The sequence below is a fragment of the Dermacentor albipictus genome, chromosome 4 (genome assembly GCF_038994185.2).
Source record: "Dermacentor albipictus isolate Rhodes 1998 colony chromosome 4, USDA_Dalb.pri_finalv2, whole genome shotgun sequence".
Classification (NCBI taxonomy): domain Eukaryota; kingdom Metazoa; phylum Arthropoda; class Arachnida; order Ixodida; family Ixodidae; genus Dermacentor; species Dermacentor albipictus.
The window spans coordinates 155,339,930-155,363,480 of record NC_091824.1 but is presented as its reverse complement, the minus strand read 5'-3'; the positions used below and the strand labels follow the sequence as shown (position 1 = coordinate 155,363,480).

At 44.2% G+C, this 23,551-nt stretch overlaps 2 protein-coding genes across 2 annotated transcripts in view; both read right to left on the bottom strand.

The window, feature by feature from the left end:
- LOC135903828 (L-asparaginase 1-like) overlaps positions 1-23,551 on the bottom strand; it is a 204,692-nt gene that overhangs the window by 52,967 nt on the left and 128,174 nt on the right. The window lies entirely within an intron of this gene.
- On the bottom strand, positions 4,071-5,555 carry LOC135903807 (acetylcholinesterase-like). Its single transcript, XM_065434226.2, has one exon. The coding sequence runs from the start codon at positions 5,553-5,555 to the stop codon at positions 4,071-4,073; it is 1,485 nt and encodes a 494-aa protein (XP_065290298.2).

The window sequence follows — 23,551 nt, the reverse complement described above, 5'->3', positions numbered from 1 at the left end:
TAACAACATTGTTAAGCTGTTCCGTAAGGTCGTAACTGTCTGGGGTGTTCTTTTTTTGAGCTTCACCAAAATTTTAAAAAAGTCACTGTGGCAGATAGCATATTTCTAACACATGGAACAACTTACTTGCTGAACTTAAACATCATTTCCACAAGCAGGCCGAGCGAAATTGACTAATTAACAAGCGTTCACTAATGAACTTGTAATGAATTAATTTACAGTACATATAGCAATCTACAAATTGTCGATAGTGCGTTTGCAAGTAATGTAAGCTTACGACATACCTAGGACATATGCTAGGAAGAAGCAACATGTCCTATGCTACTGACGCAATTGAATTTTTATTCAGACCGCACACCTGGCTGTGCATTAAAAAGTTCTTAAAACATTCTTGAAGTGTGTCCCACTGATTTGTTATTTCTATAGCAATAGGGATGAAAATATTATACGAAAATGAAACGACCTGCACTGTATTAAGGAAATCTTTTGTAAGATGTATAATTATCGTGCCACTGTGGTGTTGCTCTTAAAGTGATATTGATTAAAAGGCAACATGTCATGAAACGCTTTCCAAGTCTACCAGCACGTCTACAGGGTTATCGCGTTCATAATGTGCTAACGCTCCCTGATTTTCCTCTATCTGCAACCACACTTTCTCGATTTGGATCTGCGCGTCTAACACGCCTCTCCCAACCATCTGTTTTGTACTGCAAGTAAATTGAAGCAAGAAAACACTATGCACCTGAATTTTCATAACCAAAATTGAGCACAAGAACAAAACAGGACAAGAAAGGCGGCGGGACAATAGCACCTGTCCAATCGCTTCTTTACGTGCTGTACCAACTAGCCCAGCAGTCCGTTTGCTCATTCACATGGATCCACATAAGCCTTAATCCGCTAAGTAGCGCGCCGAGTACTTTTATGCTTTCATTTTGCTTTTGTTAGCAGCGTGATGCGCTGCTCTACAGCGAGCGTATTTCTAGCGAACGTACACGTTTGTATGTATTAGTGTACATACAAGCGTCGCCTACAGCACGCGGACCTTCGAAAAAGACTTGCGAAGGCATATAACGGATTTCAGTTTTGGAAAAGTGCAACGATTCGGCAACTTTACACCCAATAGCACTGTCATTGTAAATGCTTCTATCCACTTTTGAACTACGGGCTTGGCTGAAGAAAGAGCGGAGTCTCTCAAGCAGCAACACATATTCTGCAGAAAAGCATGTTCTGAAGTTGTTCAGACGGTTAAATGCAAAATGTAGTCAAGCAAAAAAAAAAATAGACCATTTTGTGCCGTCTGCTTCCTGAGCGTACTCGGAGCATTAAGAGTGGGAGAACAAGTACGGTTTATTTTTATTGCTTTTATAACACTAAAGTGGGGCTTGTGAGATTCTTGTGATTTTGTACGAACTCAGAAACAGTTATGAAGCACGCACGTCCACGAGCACGTCTTCTCAAGGACTGCAGTTTTATATCTGTAGAAATAATAGTAATAATATTTTTATTGCTTTTCACAGACGATACGCATTCACTGCCACACGTAAGCACGCACTGCTTGTGAGTGGGCAGGAAGATCAGCGAAGCACGCCCAGAAACGCTACAGAAGTTCCTAAAAATAATATAGCAAATCAGAAATAGACAAAGAAAGATACTCAATTTCGAAGTCAGTACACCATTAAAATAAGGCTGAGGCGATAGAGATCTGAGGACATGAGCTTGCGAATTTCGGTGCATCTCAGCAATTCCCCATTTTGTGTACTGTAAGGATGCGCATGGCTAAGGCATGGCATAAAAATACGCCATGTCGTATTCTTATGTTACGACATTACGCAGTCTACTGCATTGATGCATGATCATTCAATTTACGTTTGCTATATGATACTCTGGCAAATACATGCTTATTTCTTGGTGAATATTGTGAAATTGACACACACACATTTTACCTGCCAGATTAAAAAGATTTACAGGGGAAGAACTGTAGTTTCGATCAGGGATTCAACATTACGTGAATATACCTCGGCACACGAGTGGGTATTGCACATACAGCGTGAAAGCCTTATCGAGGCCCTCACTGGACCAGTGGTTGCACAAAATTGGCTGCCCTGGTGGTAACGACCGACCAGAAGGCATTCATCAGAAGAACCATTTATGTTCTTCAGCTCAGAGAAACTTCCTCCAAAGCTCACATCCTGTGCTATAAAAGTCATTCACTATCCCGTAGTTGCCAGGTTGGAGCCACACAAAACTCGGATCATCCAGTGAAAACTGAGGCCAGCTCTCGAATCCAGGCAGACCAGGAGTCCTGGGAAAGAACATAAGACGTATGTGCAGTTTTTAAAGGACGTTCACCCGAAACGTGGTCTCTTATAAGTTTGCAGTAGCCAAACCAAGAAGTTTATACGTGATTACAACCATTACATGACTGTTCCAGATCCCGTTGAGTTAGCGAGCTTAATGTTGCACATAGGTAAGGTGATACCGGCTGCACAGTGACAACGTATCACTTTTACAAAGATTTGCTTGCCTGTGCATAGCTAATCCGCTTGCTCACTTATTAACCTACTTGACTCACTGGCTTGCTCGCGCGCTTAACTATAATTTGTCAAGGCAATCTGGACAGTATTAAATAATGTGTTAGAGCATCCTGACTTAGCCGTATGCATAAAAGAATGTTTTATAGGGGATATTCTGCATGGTAAACTTAGTTCTGATGCCTCACAAGAGCTGATTTCTAGAGGCGGGGGATAGCTTTGCGCACGAAAATAGGCATTAGGCAAACACACACACGCAATAGGCGAAATAGGCAAACACACACACAAAAAACAAGATAGACAAACCAATGACTTCGTCTTAGTTTTTTTTTTCCGGCTCCAAACAAGAGAAAATCCATAAAAGAATTCTTAGAGGCATCTCGCTTACAATTTGCCTAGAAAAATGAAAAGCACGCATGAAAGAAATTGCCCTCCCAACTCATGCCCTTATACCGATAGAAAAGGACGTTTTACTGCAATTACACTCTTCCACTCTAACTTATCCAAAGATTCAAGATGAACATTGGCACAAGTGTGCAAAATGTACTACACTTGTATATCAATGTTGAAGAATTTCTTACCCACCAATAGAGAACGAGTAGATGAATCATAAAAAAGCCGTTCTGGGCCTCAATGCAGTTAATAGCATGCAACTTCCTTGACACTGCACCATTTGTGGTTAGCTGGCTAAGTAATACACGTTACTTAATGTTTCTAATAAAATTATGAGGCAGTGCATGAAGGAATATGTTAAACGTCATATACATGCAGCTGCAGGATAACATCCGTAGCCTGCTCTAGATACTCAAGTCTTGGAGCAAAGCTGTGCGAAAAAAGCTCCGGCTTTTCGCTTGTTTAAAAAGTTGAAACACCGGAGCTCTCTTAAACGCCTTGAGGTATATTAGGGGCACACAACACCTATTTAGCACCCTGAGATAAGGCAAAGGTGCAGTAACCTTGGGCTGCTAGCAAATACAGCCATGGTTGAAAATTTCAAAAAAATGAAAGCTCAGGAAGGATGCTTTGACAGTCTGCACATCTACAAGTATGAATTTCTCTTTTGTGTAATTAGTAGAAGCTAGACGGCGAGTGCAAGAGGGGGACGAAACTCGTGCAACACAATACGGAAACAAACGGAAGGTAACGATTGCAAATATGAAGAATAATTATGTGCTTTTTAACATGTGCATGGGTAGCTGCACGAAGTATTGCTCTCTACCTATTTTGGACGAGCGCTCATATACGCGCACAGTGCTAAGGAGGATGAAACTCATTTTACGATAAGCGTAAGGTGTGCACTTACACTCTACGTTATTGGCTGACAGTTTTTCTGGCATTGTTTATATTCATTTGCAAGCTACCTCCTACTGCATTGATTTTCTTGAATTTTATGGAAGCTGTCTTCTTTTTTTTTTTTAGATTTCACTGCCGTGACACGCTATACTACGTAAAGCTATATTAGGGGTTCGGTTCTACACCGCAAGTCAGAGCCGTTGGCCGAACTTCACGCAACTAATTGGCCAAGCAATAGAATCACACTCACCCGCTTCTAACAAAGTTAGCAAGGCTCCGCATTACGTCCAGACTAAAATTTCTGTCTTCGTCGGTGTAGCTGTCCACATCCAAGAAAGGAATTCCGAAATTGTAGGGTACATCGTCCATGTGCGTGACTCCCATCCATTCAGGAGTTTTAGCCATTTTGGACCTGTGCGCAAAAACTTGCCCATACACATTAGCCCCTTTCTTCGAGTGACTTTCAGCGAGGAACCTACTCGGGCAGTAAGAGTTCTGCTTTCCGAAAAAGTCGCACGCTGTCTCCCTCAGTGCCAACTTGTCGTCTGGCGGTGCGCGTTCCAGATACGCCACACCCAGTGGAACGACTTTATCCTTTTCCCACATATTGATCATTTCCTCGAGTGAAGATCTCAAATATTCAATACTCACATCGCTTAGGTCCGGTTCAAGCAGCCTGCTGTCAGGCTGATATGTGAAAGGAAATGTGCCTTCGTTAGCCGTGACGCTAACGACAGCATCGACGGGCGCGAAGGCTCCAGCTTCACTTGCGGCCGAGGGGAGCAGTGGTATGAATTCGGTCTTGAAAGTGGGCATGAAAAAAAGAAACTTCGGTAACATGGACAGGACTGTCGCTCCTTCGAGAAGCCAGGCCGGCACCTTTCGAAGGCAGTCAAGGACGCGCTCAGTATGGGTTGTCAGATCCTGGAAAGAGCTGGCACAGCCGAGAATCCTCGCAACCTCATTTCCTTTGACGATGCTTTCCGGCACAGCGTCTACGGTTGTATCGGTATTAAGCGTGCCGCTCATCAAGAACACTCGCCTAAATAGCCCCCTGCTGAGCGGTGACATTATGTGGGCGTGGGCCATCATGGAGCCAGAACTGACGCCAGATATTGTGACGGTCTCGGGGTCTCCCCCGAAAAAGGCGATGTTTTCCCGAACCCACTCGAGCACCAGTCGTTGGTCCCAGAGGGCGACGTTACCCGGTCCTTCCGGGTTGTCGGCGTCGAGGAATCCGAATACGGACGAACGAAAGTCGAAACTCACGATGACGAGGTCATTGACGGCTGACAGGACTGTGGCGTTGTACATATCCTGGTACGATGAACCGAGAATGAAAATGCCGCCGTACATCCACACCAGAACAGGCCGTCTACCAGAGTCTGTCGTGCTGGGTGTCCACACAGTTAGATACAGACAGTCCTCCGAAAAACGTGCCGGGATAGGAAATTTGGTTGGAAGTCGTGGCTGGCTGCAGGAGCTCTTAGGAAAGGTTGCATCGTACACACCAGTCCATGGTATCTTGGGCTCAGGTTTTCGGAACCTCAGCTGACCTACGGGTGGGTTCGCGTACGGTATTCCGAGAAATATGTTAATAGGACGTCCCAGTATTGTACCAGAGCGCCCACGTATTCGTCCTTGACGTATGGTGACGAGCACATCGCTAGATGCTGCAGTCCATATTAGCAGTGCCGAGAATAGAATACCAGCCTCTCTCCATGTCACCATATTTTGGCACAGTATCTGCAAATGTGAGAAGTTTACGTCAGATCATATATACGTCTCTATGCGTTTAGCCCTTTTCGAGCTGGCAGGTGAAATGAGACGCTATAGATAAAGTATTACGACCAAGGAAAATACATATCGAAAAAAAATATGGAAGTCTGGAAGGTTAAGGCGATACTGTGAAACAATTTTAAGGTATGTCGTGAATCTTACTAGTTAAAAAATTTCACGACTCATAAATTCATGCAAATGTTTCACTCAAGGAAGCAAAAAAAATGACTATACTGGAGACACAAGACGTATTTCCTGGTTTTGGTCTGAAGTAAATGAATGCTGAACAAATTGTCTTAAAATCACGAACACAAACGGTTGCTTCCCATTTCCATTTACTCTCACGTGCAAATGTGTTATCAATGATCAATTTTTATCATATTTTAGAAGTGCTATGCTATTATATATTTTAGAATATGGTATGAGGCATGTGTTGTTTTAGCTAGAGTTATTCCGCTATAAATTCGTATTTATAATTGCTCGAAATATTCTGAGTGAACTGTGGAACAAAAAGGATTGGCATGAAAACCTTGAAAACTTGCAGCTTTGGGTTATATTGAATTCTAGTCATTGCTTCCTAAAATCTCATACTTCACTAGTGGACAGGCCCAATCAGCTGTGGTACTATCCACGTCGTCTGCCCTGTGGATTGAGATCCACTATTCGAAGCCGTTAAAGGATTACAGGTGTGATAAAAACAAAGCTGGGTACAGCCGCAAAAAATCTGAAATTTTAAATCACCAAACCAGGGCTAGACTGATGGTCACTTAGCTTTAAACGAAATGCCAAATATTTGAGAACAAACAAGGAGAATAATGCAACTACAGGCACGCTGAACTACTAGGCCAAGAGAAGTAAACGTAAGTATTAAACACGTCGCAATATTACCACACAGTATAGGAATAATACCTGGCCCGATGAATGCATTTGGGTCGCCCAAACTGCACAATTTACAGTCGCATGTTGAACGCAAACGCTCTCGAGATGCACGCAGGCAGGAGAGTCGCAAGCGAGAGTTCCATAAAGATTACCACGTCCGGTAAACCAAGTCCTGTTGTCGACAGGTTCTTTCTACTTTTTTTCCCCCTGCATTTTTGCTTTTACAAAAAGCCATCCCCAGGCTAAAATTCACAGCATTAAATGCTGGAAAGTGCTACAGGTGTTTGTTGAATCGTACTGGATGGCTCGCGTGTGGAAGGGGAAAGAACAAAGGTGTTTTCATTCACTCCCCACACGCTATAATTTAAAGGCATTAAATCATTATTAGGTTGTGGGGTAGTTGCACGTGCCTCTGCGATCCTTACCCGCTCTGTTATTTTTGGCGACAAGATATCTACGTTAGATACATCAGATGTTCGGGGCCAAATTCGTGAAGCTTTTCAATCGTAGGTGTTGCTTGCCCCTAGCCGGTTACCTCACCTAATAATGCGATCAATATAACAACTGACTGGCACGAGTCCCTACTAGCGGTCCCAGCGTAACTTTTTTTCCGGATGATACGGTTCCGGATTTGCGAAAATTGTATGGTATATCAATCAAGTTCAGTGAAAAAAGGGCATCAAAATTTCTATCACAAAGGAGGAGGTATCAGCTTAGGTCTATGCAAACTTAGTCAAAAATTGCAGGAACAATTGCAGTCAGTGACCACGACAGAAAATCAGGAAAATATATATATACACTCTAAAAACTAGGAAGGGTATCGCAGGAGTGAAGCGGCCGGTTCACTCTTCAAAGCGTCGTTTTACTCTCACAAAATGTCGAGGAGAGTGAAATGCATTGTTCACTCTCTCACCAAGGAGAGAGTGAAATGTGCTTTTCACTCTCCCCCTTCAGAGAGAGAGAGTAGTTCTACTCTTGCGGCAATAGAGAACAAGACGCAGCGTGATCTTCTGCTTCAACTGTAAGTGGCTGGCCCCGAACATGGCAATGTATCATTCATGCACGCTGAGCAAAGAACACATCGTTTTGCTTCTTAGAGAACAGGCCGCCGCAGTTCAAAGGAACGCGTAGCGAGCGCTCTACTTTTTCACTCGGAGTTCTCCACCGCGCGCGCGCGCGCTCAAGATCGCGGAACAACACACCCTATTGCAAAAACCAGCGCTATGCATACCAGCGCCACTGGGACCCAGTGCGCCTGATTATGGGCCCAGTGCAGCGCGCTGGACGCTGGGGCGCTGGGAAGGCGCTGGGAAGCCGCGGCACTGGCTACTCGTGCGAAAAACAGCTCTAGCGCGTTAAATATGGGGTGCCTGGACACCGTATATATTGTTTTGAATACAGAAAGCAAGGAAGAGCGCTGTAGCGCATTAAAAAAGAAAAAAAAACGTAAAAAATGAAGTAGATCCGACAAGGATTCGAACGACCGACCTACACATCCCAAGCCCGTCACTTTACCAGTACGCCACGCCACCACACGGAAATCCGCGGATAATTTGCCATGTCAAAGCCGAGAAGCTGTTTGTTTAGCAGAGCTACGTCTCGTACAGGTATGGTTGATGCGCTATCACCCAGCAACTTAAACTCACGCCTGTACCAGAACGAAAAGGTTGCTGTCCGTATTGAGCAGTATCCTTGGAAGTGCCACACCATCGATTTTCACTTGCGATTGCTGTTTTAACTTCGAAAAAAAGTCCTAAATGAACCACCGACCGGAGATTGTGTATGGCCTGTTACTGCCGATTTCGATAGCCATTTCTGGTTCTTCACGCAAAGGATATGCACCGTTTCCTTAGTACAGTGATGCCTTTCAGTCAAGACGCCTGGCTAGTCATAGATCTTCGTCAGAGAAGCGCGGGCTAGTGCTGGGAGCCTTCGGCGATAGCACACATACCTGTGTTTATGACGCGTCACATCTGCGGTCATCGCTTCTTATGCTGGCACTGTAGACATGAAAAAAATGTTTATTTAAGAACATCGAAGCGAAAGCTGACATATAGAGTGATTTATCCTTGTTAGATTCCTTGATTCCTGCGCCTAGACACTCCCAGAGGATGGACTCGGCGGATACGCTAGGCCTAAGCTTCGGTGGGGAGCGATCTCGGCGCGGGTAGTTAAAATAGCAATCGCAAGTGAAAATCGATGGTGTGGCACTTCCAAGCATGCTGCTGAATACGGACAGCCACTTTTCATTTCTGGTACAGGCGTGAGTTTTAGTTGCTGGGCGATAGCGCATCAACCATGTCTGTACGAGACGTAGCTCTGCGAAGCAAACTGTTCCTCGGCTTTGACATGGCAAATTATCCGCGGATTTCCGTGTGGCGGCGTGGCGTAGTGGTAAAGTGACGGGCTTGAGATCTGTAGGTCGTTCGTTGGAATCTTTGTCGTAGCAATTTTATTTTTTACGTTTTTATTTCTTTTTATATTGCGCTACAGCGCTCTTCCTTGCTTTCTGTATTCAAAAAAATATATACGGTGTCCAGGCACCGCATATTTAACGCGCTAGAGCTGTTTTTCGCACGAGTAGCCAGTGCCGCGCCTTCCCAGCGCCTTCCCAGCGCCCCAGCGTCCAGCGCGCTGCACTGGGCCCATAATCCGGCGCACTGGGTCCCAGTGGCGCTGGTTTTTGCAATAGGGACAGCACCGGAGAAAGGTGATCTTTTATTGTGTCTGTAGCTCTCAATTTACTCATCACGGCTTTTCTTTGAATGCCTCAACCGTTGAGCTTCCTGCTTCTGCTCCTCCAAGTACATTTGTCGCCGGTTCCAGTTGCCTAAAACTGGTATCTGCAGCTCCTTTGTAATTTGAACTTTAAGGATGTCGCTTTCCTTCTATTACCTCCACAGACAATTCTCTGTGACATGCGAAGAATGTCACAGAAGGGAAAAAAAAAACACTTGGCAATGTCTGCTATGTCTAGCCAAGTGTACAAATTTAAGGACTTTCCAGTACTTCTAAAGATTCCAGGCTTTTAAATGCCTTGAAAATGGCATTTTAGAAATAAAGGGTTTTCAAGGATCGCTACAAACCCTGGTTTCTAGCACCTAAATAATTTTGCAAGCTTATTTTGGCATGGAGTTCGGAAATTCATGCTTTTTAGCTAACGCTGCATCATCTCTGTACATTGAAACCACGAGAGCGCAACCATTTTGGAGTAAAGAAAAATACTGAAAGCTTTTAATACCACTCTTTTTCTATGGAGCTTCGTATTGCCTAGTTAGGTTTACGAATGTGCCTGGTTTTGGTGGGCGTTTCTTCGACATTTTCTGTGAGAAGTAGATGACTAACCCCCGTATTCAGAAATGTATATTAATACAAAGCCCATGCTTGACTTTATATAAACGACGCCTGGTGCGAACGTCCCCCAGACGCTCACTGCCTTTCTTTTGGTGCGTTCACGACTTGCGTCATTTAGATCAAGTCAAGCATGGGCTTCAAGTTATGATGCATTTCTGAATATGGGGGTAAGCGTGCACTATTTCGGGCAACGCATTGTGTCATTGACACTGAGAGGAAACGGGGAAAACAAAGTTAACGCCCTATACTCCTAAACTTTCGCGTACCTGTGGTGTGCGTGTATCGTGGAAGAAGAAACAGCGCTAACACCAGGACGAAAAAAAGCATCGACCACACCAGCGCTTCGTGGTGTTGTCCATGTTTTTGCGTGGTCCTTGTGTTGCGCTGTTTCTTCTAAAATGCTCAACCAACTAGCCGGCAAGTCTATCCTGTGCATATATATTGAACACACGTATGAATGTAGAGGGTCTTCGAAGCTTTTAGAACGAGCACTGCCACAGGATACGAGCAGTGCACGCGTAACAAGTGGACACATTACTCATTTAAACATGCGTGCCAATGCATGCGACGCGGCTATCGGCATAAGCAGTCTCCAAATGCTGGAATGCGTGCTCTTCAAAACGCTAACGATCCGCTGCTAATGCAGGACAACAGCTCACAGCGGACTGAACCAAACTCTAAACTAATGCACCTGAAAAGAACGCCTATACGGCAGCGTGAGGCACGTCGAAATGCCTGGTACTGGCATCGCAGTTGACCACATACGAATGGAACTGGCGGAAAAAATAAACAGAAATGCTCACCAGTATACGCGCGACTTAAATTCACATACGTGGATGGTTGGCACGATACTTTGTATCCGCGTAATTTCGGAGAACATATAATGCATGGACTGGAAAAGCACTCGATCGTGAGCTGAACGGCACATTTGTTATTTTCCTGGGGTGACGACAAGCCGTGAATAGTTCTCACGTCGTCGTCTACGTTGTATTCCTCCGTTAGTCGTAGCAAGGAATGGAAATGATGCAAACGCAAACGTATTCCAGTACACAACAGCACAGCACACTGCAGAAAAACTCCAACCACCGCAGCCGATTTCTCAAAAACATTTGTTATGTATATAAGCTCTAAAACAACACGACTTAGCGTGGTGGCTTTGTGGTGTAATGGTTAGGATGTGTGCTTTGAATTGTATAGATGTGAGTGTACGTGGGTTCGAATCCACGTGATGTATAGAGCAATGCGGTTCTCTATAAGTGTGTGATTCCCTCGACTATTGTGTTCTAATTAGATTATGTGTCTCCTGATTGTGAAATATGCGAAAATATTTGCGGAATAAATGTGAATTAGCTTTTTTTTCTCCGCAGTGGCGTTCGGGACACATACGCATAGGCCGATTACGAGCCGTCACGACTCATGGTAGGCAGCAAATAGCCAGGAAAAATGACTTTAAAATCCTGCATAACATTGCGCACGCCTATTCTGAAGGCCGCTTGGAATCGGGCCACTGAGTCTGAGGAGCCGCCTAGAGAACGGTGTATCAGCGACCCTAATTTGATCTGATTTCCTGCCTGCATGCGTGGCCAGGACTTCGCTAAGAGGGTATTGGGAAGAGTAGTTGCACTCTGTTTGGGGGAGTAGAAGTACTCGGTCTGGTGGAGTGCCATTACCCCTACGGTGAGAGTATTACCACTCTGCGGAAGAGTACTAGCACTCCCTGTTGGAAGAGTATTATCACTCTGCAGAAGAGTACTAGCAATCCCTTGCGGCGGAGTAACAAAACTCTGTCAACAGGAGTTGACCTACTCTCTCTCAAAGAGGGTCGATCTACTCTCGAAAAGAGAGTGAAATATGGGACAAGCCGCTACTCCCTCAAAGGGAGTGCCCGGCACTCTCTTAGTTTTTAGAGTGTACTCCATTGTTGTTCACGAAATTTTCAAAGATAAATAAGCGTTACAGGGCTTTTTCACTAGCTCGCGCATACTAGCCTGCTGAATTCAGCAACCAAGAAACACAGTAGAAAGCCGTCATTCACCGCCAATATACTATACGCATTCCTCTCCTTTCCCCCTCTAACAGTTCGCGACAACACACTCTTAAAGAAACATGGAGCCAGAACACTATAATGAGATTGCAGGTGGGGTGCGCCAGTGTACAGCGACAGAAAGTATTTAAGAGCCTTCTGATTAATCCAAGCGTTATTAAAAAGTGTTAGATACAACTAGATACTGCATTCGGCTTTGATCATGATAAAAAAATTCGAAGCTGTGCGCCGAAATATAACGGCAGCTTGCATAGTGGGAGTAGGTACAGCTTCATTCATTGTTCAGCCTATGCGTGTTACTGCCGGTGTTATTCATTGGATTTCCTTCTCAAAATGTACTAGTTCATCGTGACACCTTGTCTTCAAGTAATCACTTGACCGTTACGACGTTGCCTTTCTTGAGGGGGTGGTAATATTCGCGTGGTGTTTAGCGCTCCGTTTAGCGTTTAGCGTTTAGCAAAAATTAATAAAGAAAACACAATGACGTTCCGGCAACAGGTTGTGGGCAACAAATGCTGCCATTCTGCAGACATCTGTGAAGCAGCAGTATACAAATGCAATAAAACATCCTGCAATGTTATAGAACAAAATTTGAATCAGACGTACAAGACTCGTTAACGTCAAATTTTGACGACTTAGCAATTTCCGCGGTGTAGAAGTACCCCGTAAAAAATAAATAACGAAATGTCGAAAGGGGAAACCAGGATGCTGTCTAAACTTCCTAAATTATCCACATAATCGGCCGTGCCAACATCAATGCATGCGTAGGCGAAGCCTACGCATGCATCGTAGGCGAAGCCTACGTGCGCTCACAGCTTTGACAACAAGCCTTTTTATGTGTCTTATTGGTGAGCGCAAAATAACACACAAGCGAAACTTCGCGACTGCCATGCATTTAACCGTGACAGCGATAACATTTTCAGTCTAGGCGCCTATACGTGCTTTAAAACACGCGTAGGCGCTTATACTCCTTTATGGTATTAAACGACGGCTCAGCCGGTGTTCCTCCTCAAGTGTGAGATACACTGGCTATAACCAAATTAAAACTTCAGCATAGCAAAAAAGGAAGGCAGTATACATAAGCAGAGTACTTGTACGCTGACAGGCATCGGAAAGCAAGGATTGTGGGAAGCCTTTATGTCGGCCTCATTCTGTGACTACATGCGCCGAAACAGCCACCAGGGCTTGCTACGGGCAATTTGCAGAGTGATGGACTGGACTCTCGAGACTTTAAAAAAATCACACTTCTGGGGATTTATTTTACACATGCATCCATTATTCCCATTCTCGCCATTATGTCGCTGCCTTTCCTGTAATAAGTTATCTCCCCTCTCCTTCTTCGAGTTTTTCATTATTTTTGGTTAGAATGTTGGAAAATAATTTTAGGCGTACCTGTGGTGTCCTTTCTGTTCTTTGTGTCATTTTTATTCCCGCTACAATGGCTCCACCAAATTCCAACCTCTGTACACATATCTGTTCCACAGTGCTCTGCACATAAAAATAAATCTCGCCTTAGTCACATGTTCGCTTACCTGCACAGCTGATAAACATTACCCTGCACCAATATTCAATCAACATCAATTATTATTTTCATAGCGTGTTTGGCACTTTTGATACAAACGGCGCATGTAGTCCAATGATCTTTCCAAATGTTCATGTACACCTATTTCATGTCCTGTTGTGGTATCTATGCACCTGAACTTGAGAATTAAAGCAATATCTAGACCAGATGATGTTCCAGACATGTTTCTCCGAGAATATGCTCTGTGCCTTGCGAAATTTTTTATTATTATTTTAGTACTTCTTTGTTCCATGTTGTCCGGTGACTAGAGGACGGTTCGGATTGTGCCTATCTTTATATAGGGAGACCGCCTGACACTAGAAAATTACCGTCTCATTTCACTAACTTCATCACGTTGTCAAATTATTAAACTTATTGTAGTTACTAGCATAAATGAGTTCCTGGAAGAGCACTCCATATCAAGTTTGAATATCGATTTAGGAGAGGATATTAAACCGTAACGCAACTTGTCACACTGTTTCATTGTCTTCCATTATTCCTCGATAGACATGGTCAGAAAGATATGGTTCTTTTTCAGATTTCCGTGAGGCTTTTGACAATGTTCCTCACGATAAACCAGTTTTAAAACTCAGGATCATATGTATTCAACAAATTTTTATTTGCCTGATTTCGGCTTAACTAATCGCAAACATTACGTATAAATAGGGCGGTCAACACTAGGAATGTTTTCCAGTCATTTCTGGTGTACCTCAGGGCAGTGCGCTAGACCGTGTCTGTTCCTTTTGCATAATAATGATATTGTTGATGCTATTAACCGTGGTGCACAAATTAAAATGTGTGATGATTGTGTCTCATTTAGAAAAATTACTTGCACTAAGCACTATAATGACTTCAGCACTAGTTATAATAATATAGAGGAATCGTGTAAACAATTGGGAAGAGCACTAAACACGAGGGTACGCGTCTGACTTTCTTCACTCGCAAAAAAAAAAAAATCTACTTTAATATACTTACCATACATGTACAAATACAAAAAGTAAGTCACTACAACTATCTCGGCGTGAAACTGACTACTAACCTATCTTGGAATCTTCATACTACTAACATCTGCTCACCTGCCTTCCGCAAGCTCTGTGTCCTGAGACAAAAACTTAGAAAGGCTCCCGCTGACGTTAAACTTCTCTGCTACACTTCTCCCTTGAGGCGAAAACTAAAGAATGCCTGCATTGTCCAGGACCCTTGTACTAAATCTAACGGGTGCACTCTTTAAAGTATTCAAAGGAAGGCTGTAAGGTTTATGTTTAGCAAATGTGCCACTTGAGACTCACGCTCTAAATATTTGGGTTTGAATTTCTCTTCCAACTTTGGAATAGCAAACTAGCTCTAGATCCATCCCCACTTATATTAACTTCAACTATCAGGCGCACTTGACACCATCAACGAAGCACACTAACACCATATTTTTCACGTACTTACCTGTTCAAGTTTGCTTTCTTTTCGCAAGAGCAATACATGAATGGAATTGTTTCACTGAATCAGATAGTCAGACTTCGAGTTAACATTACTGCACCTACATCATGGTTGTTAAATTTTGTTGTTTATTGCTGTTCGAATTTTAACTGGCCTATGCTTTTATCTTGACTCCGCAGTATCTAATAAATAAAGAATGAATATAAATTTATTAATAGTCACTATAGTAATTATTTCATATGAGTCACATAAAATGGGACAAAAAATTAAATTTCTTGTGACTTATCTCGTGTTTCTGCAATTTCGACATTTCAACTTCCCCGATATCGAAGAAAATAGAAAAATATATATTGCGGCACGCTAGAGTTTGATGGCCGTGCAAAAATATAATATAAAAAAGACGACGAAAAAAAAAATAAGATGAGGCCATAACCGATATTGATGTGAACGGCAAATTGAAGCCCCCTGTTTGTGCACTTTGACGAAAGAATACGAAAGGTAAACGCCATAGTAACACCACCCGAAGCTAGACAATTGCAATGTATTTTGCTTGTTATACGATGCTTCTTCGATGGTAGGATAAATGGCAGCAATCGAGAGTGGTATTGCAGATGTTGACGAGATCTGCAATGGCTCTAACGCGTTATGGAGGATTGGTCAAGAATGAGGAGTTTAGTGGAAGTATTTGGTATCGACGTGGAATTCGAGAGGTTACGCGCAGACCGACGGCGCGCTGAAAAGAAATGCAGAAGGATGAAATCCCCGTACGATCTCACCCTTTGGCGCCGAACTCAGCGATAAGTAAAGCGCCATCCTGAGAAATTAGGAAAGAAGCGCTGGAGAAAGTTCTGCTCAACACTGGATCCTCGCAAGCCGCTGTCACGTATTTGGCAGGTAGTTAGGAGCCTACGTTTTCCCGCTCAAGAAAGGTACCCTTTCAGTACTCGTGACCTTTACCAGCGCCGCACTGATGTAGAGGTAGCGGACGACTTCTGCAAAATGATTGTAGGCACAACTCAGCCAGCCTCAATCCAATTCGAAGTTTTTGCGCCAACTTCCCCAAGTGACCACTACGACTTACTCTTTACGATGCCTGAAAAAGAGGCTGCTCCTGCGTAGTGTCGGCATACATCTGCCCCTGGCCCTGACGGGATCTCGTACTCGTCTCTCTCTCACCTTGGCAGGGATGGTCGCACTGCGCTGCTCAATTATTAAAATGACACATGGGCCTCCGGTATTGTTCCGGAGCAGTGGAAGATCAGCGATCTGGTTGCTCTCTTGAAGCCTGGAAAGACTGCTTATGAGCTTACCTCATACCGGCCAGTTGCATTGGCCAGCTGTGTTGGAAAAGTTATGGAACGAATGGTCTTGGCGAGGCTCGAATGGTTTCTGGAGAGAAAACATCTTTATCCGAACATGATGACCACTTTTCGGCGGGGTCGTTCTTCAATTGACAGCGCCATTCACCTCGTTACGACAGTGGAACATGAAAAACGTCGACGCCAACTCGTCACCGCTGTTTTCTTAGAGATCAAAGACATCTGCGACAAAAACCTTTATGAAGCCACTTTAGATGCCCCAGATGACTTGGGTATTGGTGGCCGGCTCTAGCTGTGGATTGTGAGCTACCTCAGCGGCCTTTTCGTTTACATGTCTACGCCTGACGGAGAGACTAATCGTCATCAGGTATGCCGTGGAGTTCCTAAAGGAGGAGTTCTCAGCCCAGCATTATTTACTGTGGCACTGATTGGCCTAGTGAGCGAACTTCCAGCTCACATCCACATCAGTGCATATGCAGATGACATCTGCATCTGGGCTTCTAGTACAACACGCCCACAACTACGTGCGAAATTACAACGTGCTTTGTCATCTACTTCACAATACATACAGCGTCAGGGTTTGCTCCTAGCTGCTTAAAAATGTGCTGTGGTTGAATTCACGCGCAAATCCGTCTGCCGCTACCCGATCTCCATCAACGGTGATATAATACCTTATGTCTCCCACCACAGATTGTTGGGCATTATCATTGACCGCGGTTTGTCATGGTCGAGGCATGTTAATATGTTGAAGCAAAAACTTAATCTGTTTTGCCGTGTCCTTAGCTTCGTAGAGGGCATGAAATGGGGCCCCACAGAAGGCTCATTACTAGGACTTTATCAGTCTCTATTCGTAGGCTACATTCAATACAGCTTCCAGTTACTGTCAAACTTGAGCATTTCCTGCTTATGGACATTAGAGAGCGTTCAAGCGCTGGCACTCAAAAGATGCCTTGGCTTGCCACGGCATGCCTCCATCAAAAGCACAATTGAGGAAGCCCGCGTCTGCCCATTATCGGTACACCTGTCCCACGAACCACTTCGTGTATATTTACGCTAACTAACACGACACCATTGCCATTCATTGACGTCAATTCTACATGAGTGGCCGGACAGCAGTTTCACAAGTGCACTCTGCTACCACCTACCCCACATAACATCAGGCTATGCCCTTCCATATCACCCCGTCAAACCACCGTGGGTGACGCTTCAACCTTCCGTATGCGTGCATGTCCCCGGCATACTAAAGAAATCATTGGTTCCCGTTAGCGGACTACAACAACTTGCTCTGGCATACATCTGGTCAGAATACCAGACATATGTTCATGTTTACACAGACGGCTCTGCGTCACCAAAGGCATCGACAGCAGCTGTGGTGATACCAGCCCAACAGATGACTCGAGGTTTCATTCTAGATCATAATTCTACATGAACCGCTGCAGAGCTTGTGGCTATTCGGGAAGCAATTCGCCACATCTGCGGGGAAAGACTTCAAGAGTGGTGCATTTTCACGGACTCAAAACCCGCGCTGCAAATTTTGGGATGCTTCCTGCGCCACACCGCATATCAGGTTCTGGCACTGCAGGCCACCGAGCAACTTCCATGCGCTCAAGAAAAACACCACCGCATAGTGTTCCAATGAATCCCGGAACACTGTGGGCTCAGTGATAATGAGATGGCCGATGCTGCAGCAAGGCCATTGCTCAGCAATGGCCTGCGAACTGTATATATATATATATATATATATATATATATATATATATATATAGTGCCATTATCCAGACCGGACATCACATGCCTCCTGTCGGAATTAATGAGGAGAGCGACGAGAAGATAGTGGGCCGAGCCAGACGCTCGTCACGTCCGCCTTAAAAGGCTGGATCCCGACATGCAATTTCCTGTTCTGCGTGAAATTCCACGCCCTCATACATGCTTGATACAAAGACTGCGATTAGGCGCCGCCTTCACGCGGAAATACTTGCGCATCATTGGATGGACAGACTCCTCGTACTGTTCAGTGTGTGGCGTTGTAGACAGTATAGATCATGTGCTCGTGGTGTGGTATGCGCGCGAAAGACTCACAATGGCAGCTACCTGGAGACATTTATACAATAGACGACTGTCGGAGGACCTCTTGCGAGATGCATGGCCCCGCAGTTGGTAGACGATAGAGACAATGCGTGCTCTTTCACGTTTCTTAGGCGACACGGGCCTGGACTCACGCTTGTGCCGTGTGTCCTTCACCTCATTCCTGGCATCATCATCCCCCATTGTGACCCCTTTTCTTCACCTCTTCCCCTTACCTTGCGTAGACTAACAGGCCAGATGCTCCATTTGCCGGCCGACCTCTTTACATTTTCCAATCAATAAACTAGTTCTTCTGGGCGAAGAAAAAAAATTAACAATCAAGTTATGCGATCAAGGAAAGTACAAAATAGGTAGAGTAGGAAAACACTTGGTGCTAGACAATATACAAGGTAATAGAAACCACAAAATAAGGATTGTTAAATAACAAAAACGAGAGGGAGAGAAAGAAAAGAGGATAAATTTAGCAAGGAAAGGGGTTGCAAGGAAGAAAAGTATCCCGTATGGCACAGCAATTATTAATAAACTTGAAAACAAATGTTAAAGCTCCTAAAAATGTCCACATTAGCCGCGTTTGTTTCTTTTTTCTACATTTTTATAGAATTATGCCTTAAGCGTCTCTTCCTGCTCTTAAAAAACGTGCTATTATTATGATTAGCACTCTCCGAAAGCTTCACGTACTTTGTGGTATAGGACGAGATGCGGTTCCTCGCCCCTGTCACAGCATTTGTGGGAGCGCAACAGCTGCCATCAGAAAAGCTCGAAAATTTCTCCGTTGGCGAGCGGAAACGAGCCCGCGCCACATGGGTTCCTCAAACACATTAGTCCGGCGCTTTAGCGCTGTGCCAGAAAAGCCCAAGGGCAGTGAGGGAAGAATTGTCGGCGTTAGCACGCAGTGACGCACCACGCGCACCTCGGACTTTGTGGGTGCACCACCAGATGGCGCAGCGTGTCCAAAGGGAAGCGAGAGAGGAGCCCGGCTTCAGTACACGGCTCACACGTGACGCATTTCGGCGGTTTCAGTGCGGTGTGTCGCTACATTGCTTGAATGCTACACGCACTACCATCGAAATTCATCGTGAGATTGGTACAGCCGGGTTATTTATTATTATTACTATTATTAATATTACTATTATTATTACTATTATTATTATTAGTAGTAGTAGTAGTAGTAGCTGTAGTAGTAGCAGTAGCAGTAGTAGTAGAAGTAGCAGTAATACTGTTGAACTATTTTTTTCCTATAATATACAAAGAAATGCAGGAGCGCCTCGAGGTACTATATGACTCAATTTCCTCATATACCAATAACATAATAGAAGGGAAGCACCTGCAATACATGTTGTTTATCGCGGCTCAGATGCCAAATAAAAGTAATATGTATGTAATTTTCAGATTTCATACATGTCCTAGTATAATCTTGGTATTTTGTCGTTGTCAAGAACTCGTAGCGATGTTCTATGCAGTATTTTATTACTGTGTGCTATAGCCCATACGGCCAAACTACGAAATGTCCTGTAGAGCAGCAAAATCGCAAGTTCTTTTTTTCGAATGCAACGTTGCGAAATGCGCACATAAGAGGAATGGCGTGAACATAACATTGATGTCGAAAGACGACATGACCTGCTTCAGTGTTTCATGCGCAGATGGCAGCAGTGAATGTCAGAACATCCTTGTTCTATAGCTCACTATGCAGAACTCACCAACATTATCGCAATTTGAAAAAGAAAAGAAATGGTCTCCATTCACGCTGTGAATGTGGTTAGACAGCGAAGCTGTAAACGACAACTAGAACGATTACCCATAGCGACGTAGCTTTAAACTATTCAGACGGAGAAATTCCCACGTACTTTACCTATTTATTAGCCTAAGACGTTTCAACGCGTTCGGCGACTTGGCTTGCGCTGCTACTTCATGCACCTACAATATAACAGACCAGAGAGAACAGAAATTCGCCGCGCCTTGTATGCACGCTGTCACAACTCAAATTACTAGGTTGGTTGTTATTTTATATACGAAAGTGTAGTTACGTCACTCCTTGCTGCGCATGATACACTTACCGTTTCCCGGCAACTGCAGCTTATGCAAGCGTAATCTTTGCCGGGGAACGTTTGCTGCGAATGTTATGCGGGAAGGCGATCTTATTGGTTCTTTTCTTTCTTTCACCGGCACAGCCGGCGCCACCGCTGCCGCAGTGATGATGATGATGATGATGATTATGATGACTTAATGGCATCCCCTTTCAAGCGGGGGGGGGGGGGGGACATATAGCCACCTAGCTTACTTGAGTTTCTCATGTATGCTATATATGCTTTTAATTCTAGCATTTTGGTATACATTTCTTTAACCTTTTTCTATTCCTCAGAACTTCTCTATCTACCTTGTACCGCTATCTATGCCTCAGTCGTATGAACCTCTTCCTTGCTCCTTTTAGGCCAATACAGCAAACGTCTCTAGATTATCTCGACTGCTGAGTGGTTGATGCTTCCGTGCACTTTAAATCCAAGCGCTTCTGGAAGGTGTACGTTACCTATGGGTCTCACTTGTTGAAACCCTCCGGATTCCATTGGGATGTGCTGAATGGTCTCCTAATTTTTGCTGCAGCGTACACATGCATCATCTAGTTCTTCTTAGGCAACCAGTCAGAACGTCAAAAAGCAAGTCACTTCCTTCGAGTTATTGTACAGATTTTCCCTTCTCATTTCTTTATTCGTATTCTTCTAAATCTCCATGATCTTTTTTGTTTCCATTCGTTGCATGCAATTCACTGTATTTGTGCATATCACTTTCTTTCTGATGACTCCTGCTTGCCTATTTACACTTTCAAAGACCCTGTACTTGGTTCCCAACTTTCTTGACCTCTTCCTCCGTTCTCTGTCCACGTTTTTCAGGTGCAGATACCTGTGCACTTTAGCCGCCCATTCATTTTGATGCATGTTCTTGAGTTTTTCTTCAAAACTAAATCTTTTCTTCGCGTCTCTACTTCCAAACGAGGTCCAACCAATGTCACCCTGCAGTGGCCTCATTTGTGGTTTTGCCGTAGGCTGCCAAAGCCAACCTGCCTACCGATCTTTGGTTAACTTCCAGCCCCAGCAGAATATCCGATTTTAAGCACAAAATCGCATTTGCGAATGTTACACGCTGGCCCCGTTTTACGCCTTTCTTGATTCCACGGACCACCTAACATCTATTGTGACCCCAAAGAGCTCTATGTTTAGCCGAGCTGTTAGCCTACAGAACTACAGTGTTCGATCGTCAGACGTCTGATGACCTAACACTGTAGGTTTGATAATTGTAACTTGCACCATACTTTATATATCTACTTTTTCGTTGGACATCCCGGCTGACGTTAGATGGGACACCATATTTGCCTATACTGCGTTCGTTACATCTCAAAAGAATAGAATAGTGTGCCATTTTTCAAACAATCCCAAATGGATTAGACTGATTCGAGGGGTGATCACAGTCGCGTCCCTTATTACTTCTATTTTAGCCCTATAGCCATTTGTCGATTCTGGAATGCTAAGATGCTTTCAGTTGCGTCTTGCGTCACAAAGCATGAAAGTCAGTAATGACGTTTTCTTTTTTTGCGACAGTGAAGCCCACTCCCATGCATAGTCACAGGAATAGCCGCCAGCAAAGTGACAGATTGGCTGCGCTCTGTCGAGTGGGTGGGACTGGGATCGCAAATGCCCGGACCGAATCAGAATTCAGCTTCGAGAAAAAGTACTTCAGGACCCCCGCCAGCTATTCCCGTACGGAAGAGAACGCTCTCCTGATAAATAACGGCATGGTTTTCATCCGTCAAGTTGTTGCGGAAGGCATACTTTATGAAAGCCACAGCAGCAAACTCGACAAGTTTCGCCATGGCCCGCCACGCATACATTATTATTCCCTGTAGCATCCAAAGAGCAGGAAAAAGATAAATCGTTGGGGGGAGGGGGAGGCACTCCATGATGTGTCGCGGATGTTGCAATGTCATGCAGCGTTGTTTAGTCGCTCCGCTGGCTGCCTGCTCCTGCCCCGCGGCACACACGAAATTGCGGCATGGTTGATTACCTCGAGCGAGAAGGCAGAGACTGAAGAGAGTGAGAATGCAAGGCTCCCTTGCGGTGCCGCAGCCGAGGTGAACTCTCCGTGCAAAGGGTATCACACCACACGCTTTCGAAACGTGGCCGGAGCCCGTAAATATCGCGTGTTTCAAGAAAATAACAAATTGCGGCCGATCAGCGATTTGGAACAAGCGAAATAATTTTTTAGATTTATTTTTTTGTTTCTATGGAATGCATCACGTTGGTTCTTGGGACTTGAGAAAGAGGCAGTGAGCGACGGGGTGGGAAAGAGATCGTCGATGTTGCCCGTAATGACCGGCGCGGAAACATACTGTATGTTTTTTTTTGTTTCCTGGAAAGCGCGCGAAAATGATTTCGTGGTGTCGTGTTTGAAACCATACTTCAACGATACGTATAGCGTAATCCTTTCGTGTTTTTTTCCTTTCTTTCTTTCTTTTTCTTTTTTGCACCTGCGAGTCATGGAGAAAATCGAAGGCCATTGTTCTGGAAAATACAGGTGCCTGAGGCAACATCACGGAATGAGCTTTAAGACGGTAAGGCTTACTGAATGCGTGGAGATTCATCAGCTCTATTATTCTGCTTTTTGTAAATTTGTAAGTCAAATGAAACATAAAAGGAAAGGTGGCTAGCATTTAGCGCCACATCTCGGTGCTGCGAGGAACTCAGCCCCTTGTAGCAGATCAAGCTGTCGCTCGTGGCAGATTTTTTTTTTCATTTTATTATGCTAAATGCATTCGCGCGTCGAGCTTCTTTATCTCACTTCACGTTATGCACCAGTAATAAGAACGTCTTTTCGTCGTTCTTACGAATTTTTACTGTTGTGAGAGTGCGTGACATATTAGCTGCGGAAGTGATAAAATTGCGGTATTTGTTTCTGGTGTGAAAGCTTTTTCTCTGAGTTGTTTAAAAAAGAATTTCGTTGTCGTTCGTACCTATCTTGGAGCTTGCTATAGTAATTTAAACCACCCGTGTTTGCAGCGTCTTTCCTCAAATATATCATTTTGGCAAACAGGGTCGTTCTCTTCTATTGTTTTAGAAAATTTCATTCCCGACTGCTCTTAAGAAGTAGCGCAAAACTATGAAAAAACTTCAATGCATATCTTCATAAGTAAAACCACTGTTTCGTAGACAAGGGACCGAATTTACAAAAAATTTTTGCTTGCAATGATTTTTGCAAAAAACTGGCTGACTTCGCTAACGCAAGGATT